Consider the following 24,851-nt stretch of genomic DNA (forward strand, 5'->3'; position numbering starts at 1 on the left):
CCCGCCCTCCCAGCAGCCCCTCAGTCTTCGCTCCGTGCCGCTTCGCCCAGGAAGGCGCGCGTCTCCTTCGCCCCAGGCACCTCAGCCCCTGCCCCTGTTGCCCCTGCTGCCCTCAGTGCGGAGCTCATTGACCTGGTAAGGACGCTCATTGTTGGGCAGACGACCCTTTTGAATGCCATCCAGGGTGTGCAAAGGGAGGTGCAACAGAGCAATGCGTACCTGGAGGGCATTCATTCGGGTCAGGCTGCCCATCAACGAGCGTTCACTGCTCTGGCCTCAGCACTGACGGCAGCCATTGTCCCTGTTTCCAGCCTCCCTCTTCTGACTGCCTCCAGCCTGTCTCTGTCTCCTGTTCCTCAGCCTATCCCATCCACACCATCAGACCAGCCTGCACACACCTCAACACCCAAGAGCAGCTCATCCAAACACAAGCACCACAGATCCCGCAAACACTCACCCGAGCAACACCCAGATGCAGACATGCCAACAGCCACTGCCACCCCTGTGTCCCCCTCCTCCTCGTCTCCCTCCTCCCTCCCTGTGACGTCTACACTCACACCTGCATGCACCCCAACATCAGCCAGTGCTTCCATCACCACCTCACCCTCCAGTACAGTCCACACTCGTGCAGTCACCACCCCCACTGCCATGTACACGTCCCCTGTGTCCTCTCCCACTGTGTCTGTCACCCCCTCTTCCAAGACACACAAACGCAGGCAGCCACCCACCCAACAGCCATCCACCTCACGACAGCCTACAGCACCAGCACCTTCACCCAATGACAGCACACCTGACTCTCCTACAACCACCTCCTCTACCTCCACTTCCATCTCCACTACTCCTACCCTTTACCTTGGCCCTAAAAAACTTTTCCTGGCTAACCTTAACCTCTTTCCCCCCGATGACCCCCCCCATCCATCTTCAAAGAGTCCCAAGAGCACCGCAGCCACCACCAGCCCAGCTTCGGGTGTCACTGTTGTGCCTGGGTTCTGGAGCCCACCCTTTGCCAGCAGTGACACATCGAGCTGCAGCAAGGACACGTCCAGCCCCCCCCCCGGCAAGAGGACCCGCAAAACCAAGGACCGCCGTGCGAGGACCGACAGGGCTGCCCCCAAGGAGCAATGTGCGGCCACTTCACCACCCACACCATCTGGGGGAGGCAAGGGCCCGAGAGCCCCATCAAAGGAGCGGAAGGGCAGCAGGAGCGCGGAGAAGGTGGACCCCACATGCCACATCCCAGCTGGGAAGGAGGATACTAAGGAGGCCAGGAGTCTGTCCCCAAAGGGTCCAGATACGTCACGGTCCGAGGGCGACTGAACAGGGAGTCCAGGCCAGGTCTGGCTCCCTTGACCTGCTGGATGGGCACCGCTGAACAGGGCCCCGCCGTGGAGATAGGCACCGCTGAACAGGGCCCGCGGTGCAGAAGAGCACCGCTGAACAGGGCCCCGCTGTGGAGATAGGCACCGCTGAACAGGGCCCGCGGTGCAGAAGAGCACCGCTGAACAGGGCCCCGCCGTGGAGATAAGCACCGCTGAACAGGGCCCGCGGTGCAGAAGAGCACCGCTGAACAGGGCCCCGCCGTCTCAAGCACCGCTGAACAGGGCCCCGCCGTCTCAAGCACCGCTCCGCTGGGCCCCGCCGTCTCAAGCACCGCTCCGCTGGGCCCCGCCGTCTCAAGCACCGCTCCGCTGGGCCCCGCCGTCTCAAGCACCGCTCCGCTGGGCCCTTCCTCTCAAGCACCGCTCCGCTGGGCCCTTCCTCTCAAGCACCGCTCCGTTGGGCCCTTCCTGTCAAGCACCGCTCCGCTGGGCCCTTCCTCTCAAGCACCGCTCCGCTGGGCCCCGCCGTCTCAAGCACCGCTCCGCTGGACCCCGCCGTCTCAAGCACCGCTCCGCTGGGCCCCGCCGTCTCAAGCACCGCTCCGCTGGGCCCCGCCGTCTCAAGCACCGTTGATGGTTCATTGTGCCCACCATGCCTCCTCCTTGACCAGTGGAGACTGTCATCCACATGATGGACTGTGGCTTTGCACTCCCCAGGATTGAACAGTGGGCAGTCCACCCACTGTAGAGACATTGAGAGACTGTGGCTTTGCACTCCCCAGGATTGAACAGTGGGCAGCCCACCCACTGTAGAGACATTGAGAGACTGTGGCTTTGCACTCCCCAGGATGGTCCAGTGGGCAGCCCACCCACTGTAGAGACATTGAGAGACTGTGGCTTTGCACTCCCCAGGTTGGTCCAGTGGGCAGCCCACCCACTGTAGAGACATTGAGAGACTGTGGCTTTGCACTCCCCAGGTTGGTCCAGTGGGCAGCCCACCCACTGTAGAGACATTGAGAGACTGTGGCTTTGCACTCCCCAGGTTGGTCCAGTGGGCAGCCCACCCACTGTAGAGACATTGAGAGACTGTGGCTTTGCACTCCCCAGGTTGGTCCAGTGGGCAGCCCACCCACTGTAGAGACATTGAGAGACTGTGGCTTTGCACTCCCCAGGATTGAACGGTGGGCATGGTGGCTCCTCGTGGATCTGGCGTCGTGGACTCATGTGGCTGTGGTGCCCCCCCCTTCCCTTCCCCCTGAGGTGCCTGTAGTTTTTACATCTGATGCCCCTGCAGTGTTCTCTCCAAAGGACTCAGGTCTCCTGTGTGGGCTTTGCCCTTGTTTCTCAAAACTTTGGCCCACGGACATGCTGAATTGGTAGGATGTGCAGGACTTGGTACTTCAGTCATACACTGATGTGTATGTCATTTGTTTTGTTGCGGATATCTTTCATGGTTGTACGCTAATTTTCTGGAGCTTTTTGGTACATAAATATTTATTCAAAATATGATTATGTCCTAGCATTTTTCAGGGGTGTTTGGGTGGTGTCACTGTGACTTGGTGCTCTGCATTGGTGAGTACATGATTGGGGGGGGGTCGCATATGTGTGTGCCCGTAACCTTTCATCCTCCTCCTCCCGTGTGTCGTAGGTGCAGTACTCACCGTTGTCGTCTGCGCCGGACTTCGTACTCGTGGTAGATGAGAAGGTAGGCGAGAGCAGGTATGATGTTCAATTCGGGTTCCATGCTGTCCTCCGTCCTCGTGGAGTGCGTAGAGGTGAGCGTTTTCCCGTTCGTAGTCTGTTTCCGCCATATTTTTATCGGCGGTGCTCCCGCCCCGGAAAAGGTGGCGGATTGGTGAGTTATGATAGTGTGGGCGGTACATTGTCTGCCGCCTGCCTGTTGGCGGTGACCGCCGCGCTGTTTGTCTGTACCGCCGCGGCGGTCGGAGTGTTAAGTTGGCGGGCTGTGTTGGCGGTTCCCGCCAGGGTCAGAATTCCATTTTTTGGACCGCCAGCCTGTTGGCGGGTTGGCCGCCGCTTTAACACCGACCGCCAGGGTTAGAATCACCCCCTATATCCCGCTTTGGGTTTCCTATGTAGGGTACTTTTGAAGGTGTTATCGCAGTTGGTTAAAGTCAAATCAAGTTAGTGGACCTCATGTTTACTCATGTATGCTGTCATTTGTAAATTCAAGTTGTTCTGGTTCAAAATTGAAAACTACTTTTCAGCTTTGTCAAAGTCTCCCTTGCAGACACAAATATGTACCCACAATATGGGATTTTCCATCCATTTACGGAAGTGATCCGCCAATGCCATCTGCTTCTCCCACCAGCCTATGAACACATTTGCATTGCTGGGGGAGAATCAGATGCCAGGTTCAGTTCCCTGTTTCTCCCTATAGTACTGTCCCCCAAATAGGAAAATGTTCTCATACAGGAAGAATTCATTGAGTTCTATAATCATCCAGTTATGTTTGTCGCATTACAAAGGTCTACTTTTGAGGAAGCATTTCATAGCTTCCATCCAATCTGTGTGTGAGATGCTCGTATATTAACATCAGGGGTTATCATGTTGAATCATCCTCTCACTTATTTCCATCAAACATTTTCAAAAAGTACTTCGTAACTCTTATATATAAGCTTGCGTCTTTAACCGAGGGGAACAAAAATAATCAAGGCAAATAGATGCATTCTCCAATAAACTTCATTTGGAGGAGACATTAGGACAACCTGGGGAAAGGGTGACATGCTTATGGATGTGGGGGATATGATAGAATGTAGGTGCTTAAGGATGCCTGCAATTCAAAAACCAAATAGCCCTCATATTCTAAAATCCCCTTATCTTGCCAGCCAGCATTTATCATTTGAAATTTACCAATTATTGCTACACAATTAGATTTCTGGATAAACTTGTAACATCCCCTACCTGCCATCTGAGGCAGGGCCGCATGTTGATAATATTAGATTCTACTATACTTGTAGGTGTCTTTAAATCACTCAAGGATTTTTGTTGCTCTTTAGTTAGAGTACACTTTCCAGCCGTGTTAGGCTTGTTGTACCTTAACTGCCTCAACTCTGTATTAACTTGAAAGGTACCTATTGCGTTACCGGAGTTCTTCAGAAGTTTTTTCTGGGTTGAACTATATATATATATATATATATATATATATATATAAAGAGAGAGAGAGAGAGATAGATAGATATGAGAATATGAGAACGACACCTGCAAATCAAATTTTATCATGTCAAAACAAACACACAATGAGGTTCGTAAACATATCCTGTATCTTACCTTATCTTTGAGTAGCTTCCACGTGTAATCTATTGCACAGATCACTCCAGTTCTTCCACACCCAGCGCTGAAATTAATAACAAACAATAGATCCACAAAACTGGTTTTAAAATGAGAGCGATAGGTGCTCAAATTCAAACTAAGTGTTTGCAGCTTAAAGATGAATTCAGTGGAAAGGCGTGTTTCTATGTTACTGAAATAATCTTTTTTTTCAAGACTACCCAGAACTGAGCTGTGTCGTTTCCTGTTCTACAAAAATAAGTGAAGGCACAACTCAGTCTGTTTCTGTATCTTAAAATGACTAATTTAAAGAAGTTACACATTGATAATGTCTTAAAACGCACGGTTTTCATTAAAATTCCTAATATAGGGGATACACATTGATAATGTTTTAAAATGCCTAATTTTATAGGGTACACATTGATAATGATATTACTGATATGAAAGAAATCTTCACAGTGTTTATGAAATCACATTTTATTTTCGAAGACTTTCTAGGAAATTACACTTATTTGTGAGAAAATTAAAAGAGGGGATTCTTGACACATATATTTAAAAAACCCAGTACCAGAAAATATACATTTAGATGTCTTTCTTATATTTGCCTTTTTAAATGAAAATGACAAATACATTTGAAAAAAGTGGTTATTTCCGTCAATGCTCCTCTTACCGCCTCTACCTGTGTGCTACGACAAGTATGGTTAACAGCCCAGTGGGCTTTTCCACAGTATTTAATATATATTTGAAAGTCAAATATGCTGTTAATAATAGCTGTAATAACACATTGTGTATTTATAGATGTGTAAATATTGTATTACTGTTGTTGAGTGTGGGAATGGGTGACGGCAGTCCGTACTACATCAATAACCTCAAATTTGACCTTAGCACCATATTTATAAATTGGTGAAAGTACACTGATCAGTAGAACATATTACAAATAACAAGTTTTTTGTGGCACAATTCTTCAGTATGAAAATCCTGCACGGCATTGATAAGGGGGCAGGTAGCAATGTATAGCCCCCCACGCCCCTCAACACTTTGACCTTGTAGTAAAGCCATCTGGTGTTGTGCTATCTGTAGGAAGCCGAACCACCCTTGCGTTGCACAAAGTTTTGGATCAGTGTACCCCACCCTGCTGGCTTTTCACAGGGGAGGGACATAATAGCTATTTCTAACCAGTTTTGCTATACTGCATGCGAGAAGCTGTAAGAAAGTCTCCCCATTTCTTCTAGTATTTGAGGAACAAAATGCATGGGAGAGGATGTAGCGCAGCAGTCCGAGCGACCGCCTCAGGAGCGAGAGATCAGGGTTCAATCCTAGGTGTAAGCGCTACGTCCTGTGATTGTGGGAAAATTATTTCATCTCCCTGTGCCCATGGAGAGCGATTGGAGACCCTCACGGGTGATAAGCCATGCTTTATAAATCTACATTCCATTACCCCTGCCCCTCCTTCTCCTACAATTTACCAGATGACAAGGGAGGGACCTGTCATTTCCACTCCCCTGCCTGTGACAGGGGAGAGAAAATTGTCTTTAGTTTACCCTCCTCACCCCACCTAAACCGTCTAGTATTGCTGCCCTGGCCTCCATGTCACAGATATTGAGATGGGAAAAAGAGAAGCAGCCAGTGTTCTGTTCACAAGTATAAACAGAACTCAGGTACAGCTGTCAGCTGACCTGGTCCTTGGCCCCCATATACATGGTGTTAGAAATGGAGTCTTTGGTTGGCAGTCAGGTTACCCCCCTGTCCAAGCAAGGACCCTCACTCTAGTCAGGATAAGTCACACACAATCCAAATTATTCTGTGCCCACCCTCTTGTAGCTTGGCACTGAGCAGTAAGGCTTAACTTAGAAGGCAAAGTGTAAAGTATTTGTGCAATAAACCATACAATACCACAATATAACACCACAAAAATACTCCACACAGTGTTTAGAAAAATATATAATATTTAACTAGATAAATGCAGGTCAAAACCATTAAAGATGAAAAAAGCTAATGTAGGGATATCACTGAAAGAGATATCAAGTGTCTTTAGAGTTAAAGTATTACTATAAAAGCAATAAAAAGTGTCTTAAGTTCTCCTAGAAACAACAAATGTCTCTTGCAGGGCAAAGTACCTGGTTTGCGTTGAAAAATCCTTGCAAGGGACCGCAGAGGAGGAGATGCATGGAAAACGGTGAGTGTGCGCCGGTTTCGCCCCTTCGCACACAGACTTGCGTCGTTATTTTCCTCACAGGGAATACGTTGCATTGATTTCTGGTGCGCGGACTTGGATCCTCTTTGGGTTGCGGGGTTTTTAGATGCCCTGGGGATGATGCGTGGAATCCTGGGCTTGCGGAGCGAACTCACAGGGGCTGTGTCGATTCTGGTAGGCGATGCGTGGATTCTTCTTCCACACGCCAGGCGCTGCGTCGACTCCTCTCAGGAAGTCGGGCGTCTTCGTTCTGAGTCGCCTTGCGTCGATCCAGTAGGGCTGTGCATCGAAGATCCGGTCTCGCTGCTGACGCTACGTCGATCTTCTGTTGCGAAGTTGAACTGTGATGTTCAGGACTCGCGTGGGGTGAATTTTTCACCGCGAGCAGGCTGTGCGTCGTTCTTGGCAGGCGGTGCGTCGAATTCTCACCACATGGGGATTACAGCTGCAGGAGAGAAGTCTTTTTGGTCCTGAGACTTCAGGGAACAGGGGGCAAGCTCTATTCAAGCCCTTGGAGAGCACTTCTGCAGCACAGCAAAAGAGCAGCAAGACAGCAGGGAAACAGCAAGGCAGCAGTCCTCTTCAGAAAGCGGTCAGGTGAGTCCTTTGGGCAGCCAGTCAGTTCTTCTTGTCAGGGTGCAGGTTCTGGTTCAGGTTTCTTCTCCAGGAAGTGTCAGAGGTGGTAGGGCAGAGGCCCCGTTTTTATACCCAAATGTGCCTTTGAAGTGGGGAAGACTTCAAAGAGTGGCTTAGAAGTGCACCAGGTCCCCTTTCAGTTCACTCCTGTCTGCCAGGTTCCCAGTAGGGGGTGTGGCAGTCCTTTGTGTGAGAGCAGGCCCTCCACTCGCCCAGCCCAGGAAGACCCATTCAAAATGCAGATAAATGCAAGTGTGGCTGAGTATCCTGTGGTTGGGGTGCATCTGAGTGAATGCACAAGGAGCTGTCAACTAAACCCAGCCAGACGTGGATTGTAAGGCACAGAAAGATTTAAGTGCAGAGAAATGCTCCCTTTCTAAAAGTGGCATTTCTAAAATAGTAATATTAAATCCAACTTCACCAGTCAGCAGGATTTTGTATTACCATTCTGGCCATACTAAATATGACCTTCCTACTCCTTTCAGATCAGCAACTACCACTCAAACAATGTATGAGGGCAGCCCCAATGTTAGCCTATGAAGGGATCAGGCCTCACAGTAGTGTAAAAACAAATGTAGGAGTTTTACACTACCAGGACATGTAAACTACACAGGTACATGTCCTGCCCTTTGCCTACACAGCACCCTGCCCTAGTGATTACCTAGGGCACACCTTAGGGGTGACTTATGTGTAGAAAAGGGGAGTTTTAGTCTTGGCCAGTACTTTTAAATGCAAAGTTGAATTGGCAGTGAAACTGCACACAGGCCTTGCAATGGCAGGCCTGAGACAAGGTTAAGGGGCTACTTAAGTGGGTGGCACACTCGGTACTGCAGGCCCAGTGATAGCCCTGGGCACATACAGTGCACTCTACTAGGGACTTATAAGTAAATTAAATAGCCCAATTGGGTGTGATCCAATGTACCATGTTTAAAGGGAGAGAGCATGTGCACTTTAGCACTGGTTAGCAGTGGTAAAGTGTGCAGATTCTAAAAACCAGCAAAAACAGTATCTCAAAAGTGGAGGGAGGCAGGCAAAAAGTTAGGGGTGACCACCCCAAGGCTGTCAGGTCTAACACACAGGAACATCTAACATCTGCATCGGTCCTTCATGAAAGACTGGGGCAACGGAGTGATGCCCATGCGAATGGGATGGGGGTGGCCTTGCACTCCCTGCAAAAAGAAAAAAAGGATTAATTGCGTTTAGTATCCTCAAATCCCCACCCAAAAATGCTCAGAGATGAAAAAAATACAACCACTGTGTTGTTCTGTTGTGCTTGCTTTGTCCCACAGTGCTAAACGAGAAAATAATTGAAATAAGAATAAAAATATAACAAGATTTTTAAAAACAAATAATGCTGTGGTTTCCATGATCACCCGGGGAGTTTCATAAAACAAAATTACAAAAATTGCACCACACTATGGCACTCATGATAACTTTGAGCATTGCTGCACTTTAAGATGATTACCATCACCCAAACAGTGATTCAGAAACAAGTTTGAGAACCACCACAATGTTAAAGTGATTAAGATTATTTTACAATGGCCGTATTTCTCAAACCCCATTGCAGTTCGAGAACTAGACCACGCCAGTAGTGGGTAATCCACACAGCCAGATCATAGGGGTTCCTGGTCTACGACATTTGGGTGAAATGTATGGCTAACGAACGCAGAGTGCACCAGGTGGCTGCTTTACATGAATGAATGGTGTATGCAGCGCCGTTGGGTGACACAAGTATATTTGTTTGGGGCTTGTGAACTGGTTCACAATCCTAAATTCAAATCTCATTTCGGTAGCTGTATGTTTCAGAAGTGTAACGTGATTCGAGAAACAGGGCCAAAGCTGATCATTACTGGTGAATTTCAGTGGGTTTCTTGTTTTGGATCATAACCATAAACTGAGAAGGCTTTTCAGGAAATATTTTATAATTTCAGTATAAGGCATCTGGAGCCCACCGTACAAAGTGCTTTTGTAGTTGCAGAGCAAGTAGATCACAAAATCACAGACTTTGCAACAGCAAAGTACAGCTCACAATTTGAACAAGAAAATGTGAGTTGCAAAGTCCTTCGGTCTTGTAAAATGGCTTTAATGACCTAATCCGACTTGGAAATTTGAGAGGGCATGAAAAGGGTGTTCACCTCGCATGTCTCCATCCTTGCATTCTCAGGCATTCACAGGAACAAACACATGCCTCCCAGCTCATAAATATCGACAAAGCAGGAGGTTTGCAACCTCCTTTAAATGTACATTTTGTGATGTGACTCATTAGTACAACAGCGGCATCGGAAAATGCAGCTCAGTTCGCACACCTGTCCGTGTACACAACCACCAACTGTTTGGCATCTGGGGCTGAGCACATCATTTGTTTGAATTTTAATGTGAATTCTTCCTACTGATAGGTCGGACCGGTATGGGATGTGCATGTGCCCCAAACCTAGTCCATTTCTATGTACACAAGTTTGAACAAACTACAACACAGCATCACTCCAATCCTTTTGGTAAACGCCACAGAATGGCAACAATACATTGGCCACATTCTTATCATTAGGGAGAGACATGACAGTAGAGTACAATTCTTCATGAACTGGTTGAATACTAAAGGTCCGCACCTTGACAATGAGTAAACTTACAATTCTTGATCTCAAAATTATAGTGAAGGACGGTAAATTACATACTACGGTCTTTACCAAGCGAACACATCGGAATTCCCTTCTCAGTTTTGAAAGGCATCATATAAGCATTTTTACGTGACTGCCTTTTTGTGGATCAGTTCTTAGAAATGCATCGGAATTGCTCTAATCTGTTTAGTTCCAATGATAACGCAGAGAGGTCGAGTAAAAAATTGGTAGAACAAGTTTATCCCAGAAAAATTGAGAAAAAAAGCTCTTTAAAAGAGCACAGACTAAATAACAGTGATTGCTTTCTGGATACTTACGGAACACCAAACCACGATCGCTTGACCACTTTGTCTACTGCACAACTAAAGGCAATGCTTTCAGAGCCAAGCAAATACTAGTCATTCACCAGTCACAGTAGGGCCAGTCTTAGGGGATACACTTCCGGGTCATTGGCGACAGAGGTAATATAAAAGAAGTACCACATGCAATACCGTTGTTTGACACTTCGCTTTTACTATGATTCACATCTGACTAGTCCGGTCCCTCACATTTGTTATTTTATCCCTCTCTGGTTCTCTTGATCCCCTTGGTCTGATATCCCTGGGTTTCCGGTACATACGAAATTCATCTGTACAATAGCCTTAATACTCTAGAGTCTAGACACAGGCTCCCTGCTACTTGGTGCTGCAGTGGTCTTACCTTTTCCTTCAGTTCTTGAGTGGGACCCCAGGTATGTTTATGGACTACTTTCAGCCTGCTCGCACACTGCATCAGATAAATACAGATTCTATTCTTACATTTATTTAAATCCCGCTAGTTATTGGTTCCTGTATGTATTTGTCTGTTCTCTCACCACTGGTTAGGGAACAACTGACCTCTTAGTGCTTGACCGCAAACACTTTGCTTAAGACAATACAGTTCGGGTCCCGGTACAACCAACCTGCAGGAACGTGTGTGTGTGTCTCTCTCCTTACCCCATTTTCCTCCTGTACACAGGACTGCATTACAGACCTTACAACACTGCAATACTGCAATACTTGCAACAATGAAGGGCCGAGTGGGCCATTAGGGGAAGAAAAGGTATTGGCCTTGACATGTACAATGCTTTCAGAGCAGTGGTCATGATGTGACTTTTCTAGGTGGTAGATTACAGGTTATCACGAAGATTATAACCTCGAGGTGCTAAGTATCTTTGGGATGCTCCCCTTGCAGATCCTCAAACCGATCCTCTCAAAAATAAACAGTGATATGAAATTCTTTCTCTTGGGGAAGGGAACAAGATCGCAGTTGAAAGTCAGTAACTTGCATGCGCACGCTGAAACAGGTGGTCTATAATTCTGCATATGGATACATACTACCTTGGTCACCAGCTATAACAACAGCTATTTCTTACCACACTGCACTTCACCACCGACATGAGGCAAGCATGAAAGGAGACAACTAGCTAGTGTACCAGGCTTCTTCCTGTCTATGGTCACATGTCTCTTCCCACGTCTGTGGACCATCCTGTATTGAACACTATACTCCAGAATTGGATATTTGTGCATAAGATGCTTTCAGGCAGACCACTTCCTCCAGTTCTCAGCCCATATTTCATACAATTCAGGCATACTTATTGGAAACACACTATCAGTCATGTACAGTGGGTCCCCCTCTTCCTTCGTTGACAGAGTTCCCTGTCTTTGAATACCTTACAACAAGGGGAACTTTTAAAGATGTATTGTCTGGCCTGCAGAGTGATCTTGTAGACTATCTCTGCCCCAAACCTGTTCTAGAGGCCTCAAAACTCCGCTGGCAGCCTGCTCTGAATATAGATTATCCCTGGCCTCTTTTCTACACATGGCACTCGTGTCAGAGTAGCTTGTCTAATATTCCTGCATTTCAAATTCTTGCACAACAGGTACTGGACACCCTTCAGGTTATGAGGGAAGGCTTTCACCCACACTTAGACTCCCAGTGATATAGCTAACACTACTGTGATCTTCTATACATACTTTAGGCACGCTCACACATTTCAGACTATTAGGCCCACATATGGGTCAAATTGTCAGGAGGCAGCTGAATGACATAGCATTTGATGGACAGAGGTTGCATGGAGAGCAGGCAGACTTTCTTATATCATATTCTAGCAAAACAAGATGACAGCTAGACGTTTGGATGTAGTATTCCCATCTTAAAAGTTCCACCACCAATACAGAAGGTTTGAGGGACCCATCCACCACTTTGCAAGGCATAGGCAGTCTTTCATGCAGGAGCAAAGTACATTTCATCCTTTCACATTAAAGGAGATGGAAGAGGGAAGCGGTTGTCCTCTTAATCATATGCCACTAAGCCAACAACATCAAATTCACTCTAATACATTGATGGTTTATGTGGGATGGCTGTTGCAATTCAGTGTACTAGAAAAAAACACTGACAGTTCATAAGCCCCACAGATTCATCAAGACTAGAATTGTCTAGCTAGAGTATGGATGCATATTTTCATAAGGCAAGTAGTAAATGAGTAGATTTAGAAAGATACAACCCTGCTTCTGCCCAGCGTTTGAATATCAGTGGATGTGAAAAAATAATGCTTTATTCAGTTACATTTCTTTCTATTCATAGGTGTCATCTTGGACCCGCTTTAATTGAAAGTATTTCCTCCTGGAGAGAGGTTGGTGAATTTTCAGAGCATGGTAGAGATGTTTACCTCTTCTCCTCTTCAGTGGCTGAGATAAGTTAGGCTATTGTGAGCAATGGCTTTTTTTTACATCTTCCTAATGCCTTGTGCAAGGCTGTAGATGAGTCCTTTGCAGTTGGGGGAGAGAGAGAGCAGTAGAACCAATATTATAGTATCAGAGGGCCATCCTTGCAGGATTCCTTTGCATTAGTTAACTGTTCAGACAAATTAATTGCTTCTAGGTTGGTGGATTCCCTGGAGGACAAACTGTTTAATGCCTTTCCCATAATACAGGATTCGAGTTTGCATCTAAAAATGCTGAAGCTAAAAACTAGCAGGTTAGCACTAAGAACCGCCCCTCATTAATTGAAGAACTCTAAAGTTTTGGATTTTAATGTTGAACATTTCAGCGATATTCTAACATATTTGAATAAGCAGAACTGTGTAGGCTCACATCTGTTATCTGAAAAACCATTCAGTCTTTTGATGTGGGTTATGGACAATCATACTGGCCTGTAGGCAGTTCACTCAATGGGAAAGGAAAAAACGAAGGCACATTTGCTCAGAAGCTATTATCATCCAACCACAAACGAGAATTTCCACAAGATGTAGAAGAGGCTGTAGCAGCAAAACATGAAGTGTGTTCTTTTCTGCTCTAGGCGTTTTCCAGGAGGAGGTCACTAGAAGATGTGCTGTCCATTCCGTTGAATTTTTACTCTATTTTGTTTTGACTCCTTTCCTGGTTTTCTGTTTTTTTAGAAGGTCATTCAAAAATGCACAAGGCTTATCTAATTCTAATTACTTGGGTTGGCCCAGAAGGAAGTGTTCCTTGAGCTGTTTGGTGAGAGTTGTTCTCCTCTTCTTCTTCTGTATTGGGATCATCTGCAGTCGCAAAAGGGGAGAAGCACTCTGATTCTAAATTATCAAATGCTATACTTATTTGCTTGAAACTTGAAGGGTTAGCTTTGTCAAATTACTGTGTGCTCAAGCAGGTTATCTATGTACATCTTGTGAAACGTTAAACATCTATAAGAGCAGTGTATGCCACCAGATGGTTGATTTATACAATGTTGTCAAGAGTCTGCTGTGGATACCCTTCTGGCAGATACTTCGATTTGCTTTGAGTTTGGTCAGGAAGGTTCTGTCTCTAGGGATGGTGTAAGTCCATGAGGCTGCTTTTTCATCCTTTGTTTTTTTAATGAGTGAAGTTTTTTGTTTAGGATTCCAGTGATTTAAATGTTTTGGAAGGATTTGTTCAATTACTTTCTTCCTAGGGCCTTTTCTATTTTGTCGTGGGACATACATTGGTTCATGTTGGGCTGCCTTTTGGGCCCGTGCATTCCATTCAGTTCAAGTTTCTGTCTTGGAAGATGATTTTCCTTGGGGCAATAAACGCAGGTAAAAGTGTTTTGAGCTGTAGGTGCTTTAAGATTCTTCATCTTTTACTGGGTTTGTTAAGGTGGTGTTCGGCGCAGGGCAAAGCCAGCTTCACTTGAGAAAACAGTTTCTGACTTTTATCTTAATTATATTTTATTCTTACCTTTTTCCTTCCTGTCTCATTATTCTTCAAAGATGAGGAGGGTCTTTATAGGATAAATCGTAGAAAGGGTCTAACTTATGATATTCATTGGACTCAGACTTTGGGGAATTATTACAACCTATTTGTATGCTTTGAAGATCATAGGTTGGATTGTTAGGAAGGAGACTATCCTGAGATGGGTCTATTTGGCTGTTAAGCATTGTTGCAAATTTGCAAGGAAATATCCTCCATTCTCGCTCTATGAGAGGAGTGGCATCTGTGTCAGGTTAGTTAAGGGTTGTCCGTCTCACTGGGTCCTCTGTGCATACTTTTACTAGACATTACTGTCTGGATTTGCAACCTAGAGATTGTGCCCAGTTTGGTGGGGTGTTTTGTGCAACCTAGAGATTGTGCCCAGTTTGGTGGGGTGTTTTGTGTAGTCTTCTGTGGTTAAGACTCCTGTGTATCCTCCGTCCTCTTCCTGGAAGTATGTATTTGGTACTGGTTGAGGTGAGGAAGCTGCAGGAGGGAGCATCCTTTAGAAGATGAGGTTAGTTACCTTTAGTAACGTTCATTCTGGTTGATGAAATAGCTGCTGCAGATTCATCATCACCTTCCCTCCTGCCTCCCTCTTGGGCATGTTCTAGCTATGTTTGAGTATAATTTGAATTTCTGTCAAACACTTTAAGGTGTGTTTGCCCCGTTTCTTGCACTGCATGCAGCATCAACTTTGGAAGAAAATGCTCTAAACAGGCTCCTGGAAGCACCCCCCAGCTGTTGGCTTCAAACAGCCACATAGAAATATGTGAAGACAGGTCTTTAAGTGGGATAAAAAAAAATGTGCCTCCCACCGTCAACTTAAGTGTGGTGGTCCTCAGACTGCCACACTTGTAATGACCCTAGATGTTTTAAAGAAATGCATTAGGCACCTACACTTTTTTTTACTTTGGGAAGAATATTTTGTAACTAGGATTATTGTTTTACTGATGGAATGCTTTGCAATTTCTATGATGTGAAAGCATGTTCCAGGATTGGGTAGTTCTCCGTGCCATGTGCAGAACTCATAAGATAGCACTTAAAGAAGCATATGCGACCACAGCATTAATAAAGGTTCTTTTACAAAGCTTTACAGATTTTGGGCTTCATTGCGAGTTTGGCAGTCCTGTGTCCACCATGTTGGCGATGGCGGTCAGACCGCCAAGAGGCTGGCGGAGAAGACCGCCAAATTATGGGTTTGTCGGTGATCCCAACTTAATACAGCCAAAGCACCGCCGGCACTGCCAGTGCAATCACACTGCAACGGACAATTGGAGCCACCAGCAGGCCAGCGGAGACCATGTTTCCGTCATACCTATTACGAGGTTGCACACCGCCAAGATTTCCGTTGCAGTCAGACCACCACGGATCCCAGGCGGAAACGAACTGTATAAAAGGAGACACTCACCTTCAGGAAGCCACACTCGTCCGGAGCCATAAGACATCATTACATTGCTCCTGCTCACCGAAAGACAATGGAATCTTTGCCGCCGCCAACAACAACCATAAGTACACACACTCACCTGTTACAGTTAAATAACATACCATAGTGAAGGGGATGCAAGAGCAACACTCACTCATAACAGTACTCTGACATGCACACTCACATACAACTACAAAAACACCCACACATACACGGCACACATACTGCAGCCACTGCACACACACACACCACATGTTAAGAACACACACTTATGCATGGCAAGATAGCACAGGCCCAGTCTCACACAACACCATACAACATAACAACATGTCACAACAACACCACAACAGCACCATCACTAACACATTGATAAGCACTCACAACTGACACTAGCCAGGGACACATCACACATACAAAACAATGTACAACCAACAGGGAATGAACACACACAATTACACAATCATACAACTTACCAATCAACATACACATCACACACACACTGCACATTGTACCTGTCAAACCATGCACAATACACGCGCCCTCACACAGTCAAAGCACACAAAGCCACACACCACAACAACAAACCCTTGTCAACACAAACCCCACACAATACCATCACAACAACATGTTTGCTACATATACATGCCAACACACAACACACACCATATCCCTGGGGGACAAAAGCACACCACACACTCACATACTGTCCACACAATATAAGAAGCAGAAACACCACACACACACAAATGCTCACACACAACCAATGTTAGCCAGGGACAACTCAAACCTAGGAAAGGAAATGCAGCACAAAGATGTAACCAGAAAACCAACAACTGGTTGATCTGAATATATTTTTTTAAGAAATAAGATCAAATTCAAAGGCCATAGGCCAGTCCATAGTACACAGATTGTGCACCAAAGGCACATAATGGTGCCCCACCTTGACTCCTGACTGCCATGTAACCTCCACAGGTAGGGGCATCAGGGGGCAGGCAGGCACCTCAGGGAAGATTTTTGGGTGGATTGGAGGGGGATTTGGGCTTTGGCTTGGGGGGCTTTAGGTTTAGGCTTGGGAGAGGTTTGGCTCTTCTTGGGAGGGGTCGACTTCTTGGTAGGGGGAGGGGCATGGGTACTCGTGGGGGGGTAGGGGAGGACCTGGATGTTGAAGGGATGGTCTTGGGCAGGGAAACTGAATGTTTAGGGATGTCACTGGTGGGAGGAGTAGGGTAAAGGTCAAACTCCTAGAGGAAAGCTTTTTTGCACACACTGGGAGTGCTTGTATGAGGTGTTGGTGTGGATGTCGTGGGTGCGTGTTTGTGGGAGGTATGCTTGTGGGTGTCTGTTGGGTGGGTGAATGAGGGCCTTTACGTGTCTTGGGCTGAGGTCGGTGGAGGTGCAGGGGGATGCTGTGGTGGGTGGGTGGCTGGCTGGCTGTTGGGGTGGTGACTGCAGGTTTGGTGGATATGCTGCCTGTAGGCCTGCAAGTGGTTGTGGTGTCTGCAGTTGTGATGACTGGGGTGGATGTCTGTGGGTCTGCTGGGGTACTGTCTGTGGGTAGGATGGGTGTGGTGGCTGGATCTGGGAATGTTGTTGTGGTGTCTGCAGGTGTGTCAGGTGTGGCTTCTGTGATGCTGGGGGTGGTGGGGGTGTCAGGACAGGTTGTGACTGTTGCTGTGTGTGCAGGTGTATGTTGCTTGTGTGTGTGCTGGTGGTGTGTCTTGTGGTGCTTTGTTTGTCTGTGCTATCCTTGGATGTTGACGGGGAAGAGGGGATTGGTATTGGGAAGAGGCAGGTGTATGGGGGACTATAGACAAAGGGTGACTGGCTGCCGTCAGCGTGGAGGCCAGAGCCTGAAATGATCTCTGTTGGCCAGCCAGTGCACAGTGAATGCCCTCCAGGAACACGTTACTTTGTTGTACCTAAGTTGCCAGTCTCTAGATGGCATTCACGATGGTCAACTGACTCAGAGAAATAGACCTCAGGAGGTCAGTAGCTACCTCATTGAGGGCAGCAGGGCTAACAGGGGCTGGGTAAGAGGTGCATGTAGCAAAGGAGATGCCCACCCTCTTGGGTGAGCAGGCACGGCCAACTGGGTGGGGGGCTACAGGGAGGGCGGTGATAGAAAGGAGGGTGGTGGACAGAGATGGTGCTGGGGTGGTCCTAAATGGGTCCGCCACTGCGAGGAGTGTCCACTGGAGGAAGATTCCGACTGGATCCAGTCTTCCCCATGGCACTCCCCTTGCCTTCCAGGCCACTGGGTCCCTGGGTGTCAGTGTTCTCATGACTGGAGGTCCAGTGGTCAGCAGCTTCCCCACTCAGCTGTGCCCTGTCTCCTTCGCCTGCTGTTGCTGGAAAACAGAAATTGAGGTAGGGTCATCACATTCTTTACATACCACTAACATCACACTGTACACCTCAGCAGCATCACATCTAGTTGTACAACACCCCCAGGTAGTACCAGGTTAGTGCCAACATTATGTCACAACAATATACAATATACAACCTTCAAAAAATACCTTGTCACACACCAGCTAAGCTACCTATATCACACCTACATTACCATGATATCAGTAGAGCTATCAAACTTAACAGTCCATGACAAGGTGACATGGCCACATGATACTGGGTACCTATCCACAGCAACATAGTCAACCAACAACAAAGCTATGGGAAATAGGGGTCACAATGATTTACACACATCACATACACAAACTCAACACATACTAACAATTTGGCCTGATGTCATATATCAGGCAAGGGACATTATTGTATTGTCAATACAAGACAGCATGTTGCATACAAGCCACACCCACTTCATGTCACTGAGTTCACAACCTTCACAATGGAAATGTGCATACATTCAAATACTCTGATTGGCATATCCAAATTTAGATTATGAAAGAGTCAGAAACTTCACCTACACATGTACCAACAGTGCTGTAGGAAGGATGGTATATACTTAGTGGACCAAGTCATCTAAGTCATTTTCCTCCTGAAAACAAAGTAGAGCACAATTATAAGGGCCTAATTATCTCTGAACATTTACCCACACACAACAACTGGTAGTATAACTACTTTTTCAATACAATGGACACCTGTCATGTGCATGAAGGTAACATATAGTTCAACGTATCATGCTATTATTACATCAAGAGCCCAAAGACTGAGTGGCAACATCACTATCCACACATCAGACATGACTGGCCTTACATCTGTTTGGAAAAAAATCTGAGAGACACAAACCACATCTGAGGCTACCATGACAGGGACATACACCTTGATGCAAGCTAAATGCCTGACTACACATACCATTCCACTCACATGTGTATGTGAGCTTCCACACCTGCACCATAATGTAGTCAGTGCAAACAAAAGGTTTCCATACAACAAGGACTCTAAACATATCCAAAATAGCAACAGAAAGTAAGTTTAAAACTCATTACAATGTGGATTTATGACAGAACCTTACAATGTACAAATGATGTTGGCAAAAACCAGTTAAGCTTTAAACTGTGTATAAGATGTCTTGGCCTGTTGTGTAGCCATTTCCTACCTACAGAACATGAATATGGCACTCACATTCATAGCTCTGATATCAATGTATGTGATCCAATAGGAGTGTAGCAATACCTCCATGGTTACCTAAATGTTGGATGTCCACTAAGATGACACATTACAGAGGCCTATGTATATCCCTCACTTACCAAGGGGGTACACCTTGTAACAGGTCTGAATACGTTTTGCAAGAATGGTATGTGAAATGTGAGATGAAAATCACAGCCTCACGTGATGCTGTCACTCATCAGAAACCTTATGAAAAGTAGGAATGCCTGTAGATTGGCAGACTCTATGTTGCACATAGACATGGATCAAGGGTCCTTGGAATGGACAGAGGGCAAAGACTTGGACAATTTACCATCATGATATTGGGAGTATTGATCTGTAGGTGGGAAGGAACAACCAGCAGGGTGAAGCTGTATAGTGGTATACATCTGACACAGTCAAATGTGCATCATCATATGCTTCTGTACAGAGGGGACAACATAGATGAGTAATATGTCTCCATACACAATAGAATGGGGCCACCTGTGTACCAATGATGGGGACTGTACATCTATGTGTTCCTTGGAGATCTTTGATATGTTGCACTTACCACATTGTCAGAGCTTAGAATCTTTCAAATCATACACTTGCCTGGTAAAGGGATGAAAATGTGTTAAGTCTGTCCTTACCCCCTTGTGGCTGCTGTGCTGCCCTGAACCACCTATTCAACTCCGTGTAGGCCACTGCCAATATGCGGACCATAAGGGGGGTCAAGGGCTGATGGGCACCCCTTCCTTCTGGGGAAGACACCTCCAGCTGGGCCTTTGCGGTCTTCCGGGCCCCACGTCGCAGGTCCTCCCACCTTTTCCTTAAGTGGGTGCTCCACTGGTTGTGGACCCCAGGGTCTGCACTTTCTTGGCGATGGCACGCCAATCCCCTTTTTCTGATGGGCATTGACCTGCATGGATGACGCAGACAAGAAGAGAATGTCATGTCCAGATGCACTATAGCAAAAAAAGCAGGGTGAAAATGCAAGTTAGAACAAGTAGCCATACATAGACTACCGACAACATCCCCTTCAATGAGGAATAACCATCTGCAGTCAGTCCATGTGTGACGTAGAGACAGGCATACAACATGCATATCCAGCACCAGGTGCCAGCTTGAAATATATGACAATACCACAAGCATATCTCTAAACATGGTATATCTGTCCAAACATTTTTCACACCACCTTGAATTATCATGTGATACAGTTTGTTGGTTGGTCAGGGTACTTACATCACACACTCTCTTCTATATCACAGGACTCAAGATCCATCTATGCACATGTGCACCTGTCCATCTACCCACACATATTACCTGAATCCTTCATCAACCACATTTCCTGAACATCATCATACACTCAACATTTCAAACATTGGTATTGCATTGCCTTACCTGCTCCTCTGGTGCACCATAGAGCTGTCCATATAGAGGTGGGACCTCCTCCACAAGCTTGTACAGCTCTTCCGCCTAGAAGTCAGGGGCACTATCACCTCCAGGACGCGGCTTGATTTCTTCCAGAGGCAGTACATGGCAACTCATGTCGTGGAGGTCTTGCTGGCAGCAGTGTCAGGAGTCAAGTGAAAAATTAAGTATGAGATGGCGGTCATGTCTGCCACATACAACACCGTCACCGCCGGCGGACATCGCCATTGGCTCAAGACCACCAAAGGCAGCAATGTGTTCCGTGGCAATGTTCACCATGGTGGTATCCCACTACCGCAATGATGACATTCACTGGCGGAGTTAGGCCACTTCCTAATGTCCAGTACAGTAGGTCAGACAGCTGCCATTTTAAGGCCCATATCTGAACGACAATTTTTTTAAAGATGTGTCACAAACTGTGATACATATCTACAACATCGTGTTCACTGCTGGCTTTAAGCAAGCATGTTGAAATGAGCATGTTTTATGTACAGGATGTAAAATTGATGTATCCTGAATTATGTACATGAAATAGTATTGTCAGCAGAGTAATGACAGTCTGAAATTGGTATAGGTGTACCAAATATGTGCAACATGTTAAGAAAGTTAATGTCACATAGACTGTCAGTGACATGTTTCTCCATTTTATAAACATTTTTGGGGTTAGGGGATGTGAACGCAGTTTTAAGCCATTATTTGCCTAGGTATGTGCTGTGTACAGTTTCATGTTTCAATATTTAGCATCATACGTGGCGTAGGCGTGATCATACTTATGCTGTACAGACTGAGTAACACACATACATACTCATTTTCTCCCATTTAGTAACCCTGGCATGATAAGAGCGAGACAACCTCCAGTGTACCGTCCACTAGCAGACCTGCAGTCCATGGAGGGGCGACATGTGATTCAGATCTTCTGCCTGAATATGCATACAATTATGGATCTTTGTCGTCCGTTGGACCCAGATCCGATGCCTGTCATTCATAATCCCTATAGCATACCTCCCATTGTACAAGTAATGTCAGTGATACACATCCTGGCCAGAGGCTCCTTCCAAAATACCGTGTCCCTGACTGCAAGGATATCTCAGCCTATGTTCAGTCTGGCCTTGAAGGCTGTACTGCCTTCATTGTTGAAACACCTGGACAGCTCCATCCGATTTCCACAACATGAAGATTTGGCCCATGTAAAGGCTGATTTATATGCCTTCGGACACATTTCACATGTGGTTGGAGCCATAGATGGCACCCATGTAGCGTTGGTACCCCAAATGCCAATGAACAGGTATATAGGAACAGGAAAAACTTCCACTCCATTAATGTCCAAGTGGTCTGTTTGGCTGACCTCTACATTTCACAAGTTTGTGCGAGGTACCCTGGGTCAGTCCATGATTCCTTCATCGTGCGGACCAGCAATATCCTACTGCTGATGACACTACAATACACAGAGAGGGCCTGGCTGATTGGTAAGACACAAATGTCTTGTGTGTCTGTTACTTATGTCTGCTACCAGATATGTGGATGTCCAAGATTGATGTTTGGCCTGTTGTAACTATTCCTTACAGGGAACTCTGGCTACCCAAACAGTCCATGGTTATTGACATCTGTGAGGCACCCAACCATGCCAGGGGAAGTCTGCTTCACTGAGGCCCACGGAAGGACAAGGCATGTCATGGAGCAGAATTTTGGGCTCCGGAAGGCAAGATTCTGCTGCATAGAGAAATCTGGAGGAGCCTGCCTCTACTAACCCACCAAAGTATGTCAAGTTATTGTTGCCTGCTGCATGCTTCACAACCTCGCCCTGAGACCTCAAATCACATTTATACCAGATGAGGGGGAGTCAGCAGTTCCAGGGGGTGAGAATGCAGATTTGCCAAGTGAGAATGAGGATAATGAAGATGAAGCTGAAGACATCAGTGCTGATCAAATCAATCAGTACTTCACCTGACTTTAGGTATGTGATGTGATAGAATTATTAAGTGGGGAATTGGTGAGGTCTGGAAAGATTGATGAGGGTCTTATTATGACCATCAAAGAAGTCATAAGTAGCTCCAAAGCCTATGACTCAGATAGGCATGCAAATTGTTACATGGTGTAGTGTTCAGAAGTTTGATCAACATGGTCTACATTTTTCACAATGCACAATCAGAGTCACATTCGTATGTATAAATTGGCTGTGTAATGTTTATGTAGCAATGTGGTCTGTATCTTATGTTTGTCATTTGCAAATTGCAGATTATGTGAACAGGCTCATCCTCATTTGGCAATATCAGACAGTGTCACAGGCAGATGGGATTTGCAGACTGACAATTGAGATGGTCATGGATTGAACCAGGTACTGTCAGGCTTGCGATTTGTTGTGTGTGAGTTCTGTGCCTAGACTGTCAGGACAGTGGGATGATACTGCCCTATTCCACACTAAAGACCTGTTTGGCATTGGATGTGGGGCCAAGGATGCATTGTGTGTGATCATTTGTTTCTGAAACATGCCATCATATGCTATCCATGCCCCCTTACATCATAATGGTTTGCGTTGGTAAAAACAAACTTGTTTGTAGCTGTCAGTGTGTTTGCTCAGTGCATGTGCATGAAGACTGACATAGGTGAGTAGCAAGCCTACAGATACCAGACGGTAAGTCGAAGGTTCCATGACTGGGGACATTTGTACTGACCTTCATCTGTTTCATGGGGTATGGTAATTTGGGAGCATTGGTATGGGTATGTGATAAAACGTTAGCTGATGATACATTGAACCATTATGTTTGCCTCCTGGGGTAGTGTAAGACTGACATATCCCTAACTTCTGAAGTCTATGGGCTGGTGGTGCATGACACCTATGCTGAAACTCTGAAGTTAGCAGCAGTACTTCACTGTGAAATCCTTGGCATTCTCCGAACCTATATCTGGGAAAGTGAATTACAAGTGATATGAGTTATGTCTATCATTAATAGGGAATGCAAAATCAAACCTGGTTATACAGTACGTGTGTGGAATATAAAGGTTTTACATTTGAGAGAAACGTTTTTGTGCAAGTGGTGGTATACATGACAGTTGTATATGGTTCATAAATGGCTCTAACACATGATCTGTGTTTAAGTGGTATTTATTTGGTAGTGTACAGCAAGATGAGTGAATTGAAACAAAACATTACACAGAGTTAACAGTGAAGGGTTCAGTTTTGGTGGATGATATCACCAGGGTAGCTGCTACAACATTTGGGTACACAAGTCCAGTGTCCTTGCACCATAGAAAAATGGAGATAGGTCTCAAAACAGTCAACAGGTTACATCTGTGCACACAAGGGGAACCAATCGATAGAGGTTCACTTCCTGGCAGCGGTTTTGGTTTTAGCACCTGCTCCTCCTGGCTGTTTGGCGGGACATCCACGTTTGTAGGGGGGCGTTCTTCAGCTACAGGGGCTAGGGTGTCTGAGGCATACCGTTCCCCTGTCTGGGCCTTCATTCCACTAGCTGCCACAGATGTAGAAGGGCTTGATGTTTCAATGCTAGTGGAAGAGGTCAGATATTGGGTGCAAAACCTACTTAGGGTGGTATTCATGTCTCGCCTCACCCCTGCAATCGTAGCCAAGTGGACATGACACTTCTCCATGACTTTCTGGTGGTAATCCCTCTGCAGCTGACTGATCCCCCCCATCATGGAAAGTATCCAGCCCATCACGACTTGGGATTGTTGGTAAGCTCCCAAGACTTGGGAGATGGTGCCCTGACCAGTTGTGTCCCTCGGAGCCTCCCCCCTCTGGCTCACACCATCCCTCCCACACACCCTACCCCCAGGTGCCTGTGGCCCAGGCACAGTTTGCCCACTCCTACTGGTGGCAGGTCCAACCTTGTCTGGGTTCACTATAGGCGACTCAGGTACCTGTACTGAGGGGCACAAGATGGAAGACAATGCCCTTGGGACACAGGTTTGGGGGTGAATGGTTGACTTTGATGTTGTTGCAACAGGGCTGGGAGGAGTCGATGTGGGCATGGTGAGGCTCACAGGTGTTGACTGACCAGGTGTCCCAGATGGGCTAGCTTCGTCCTCAATGTCCACACATCCAGAGGTGATTTCCTCACTGGGGCCTTCATCCAGAGGCATAGTGGCAGACTCTTGTGCCCTCTCCATGATGACAATGGAAAAGTT

General features: G+C 46.3%; 1 protein-coding gene across 10 annotated transcripts in view; it reads right to left on the reverse strand.

Moving 5' to 3' along the window:
* PTPN22 (protein tyrosine phosphatase non-receptor type 22) overlaps window positions 1-24,851 on the reverse strand; it is a 638,407-nt gene that overhangs the window by 342,585 nt on the left and 270,971 nt on the right. For all 10 annotated transcript variants that reach the window (XM_069238710.1, XM_069238708.1, XM_069238709.1 and 7 more), the window contains one exon: window positions 4,611-4,677. In XM_069238710.1, coding sequence (XP_069094811.1) covers window positions 4,611-4,677 — 67 coding nt within the window. The remainder of the gene's footprint in view (window positions 1-4,610; window positions 4,678-24,851) is intronic.

Source organism: Pleurodeles waltl, chromosome 6 (genome assembly GCF_031143425.1).
Source record: "Pleurodeles waltl isolate 20211129_DDA chromosome 6, aPleWal1.hap1.20221129, whole genome shotgun sequence".
NCBI lineage: Eukaryota > Metazoa > Chordata > Amphibia > Caudata > Salamandridae > Pleurodeles > Pleurodeles waltl.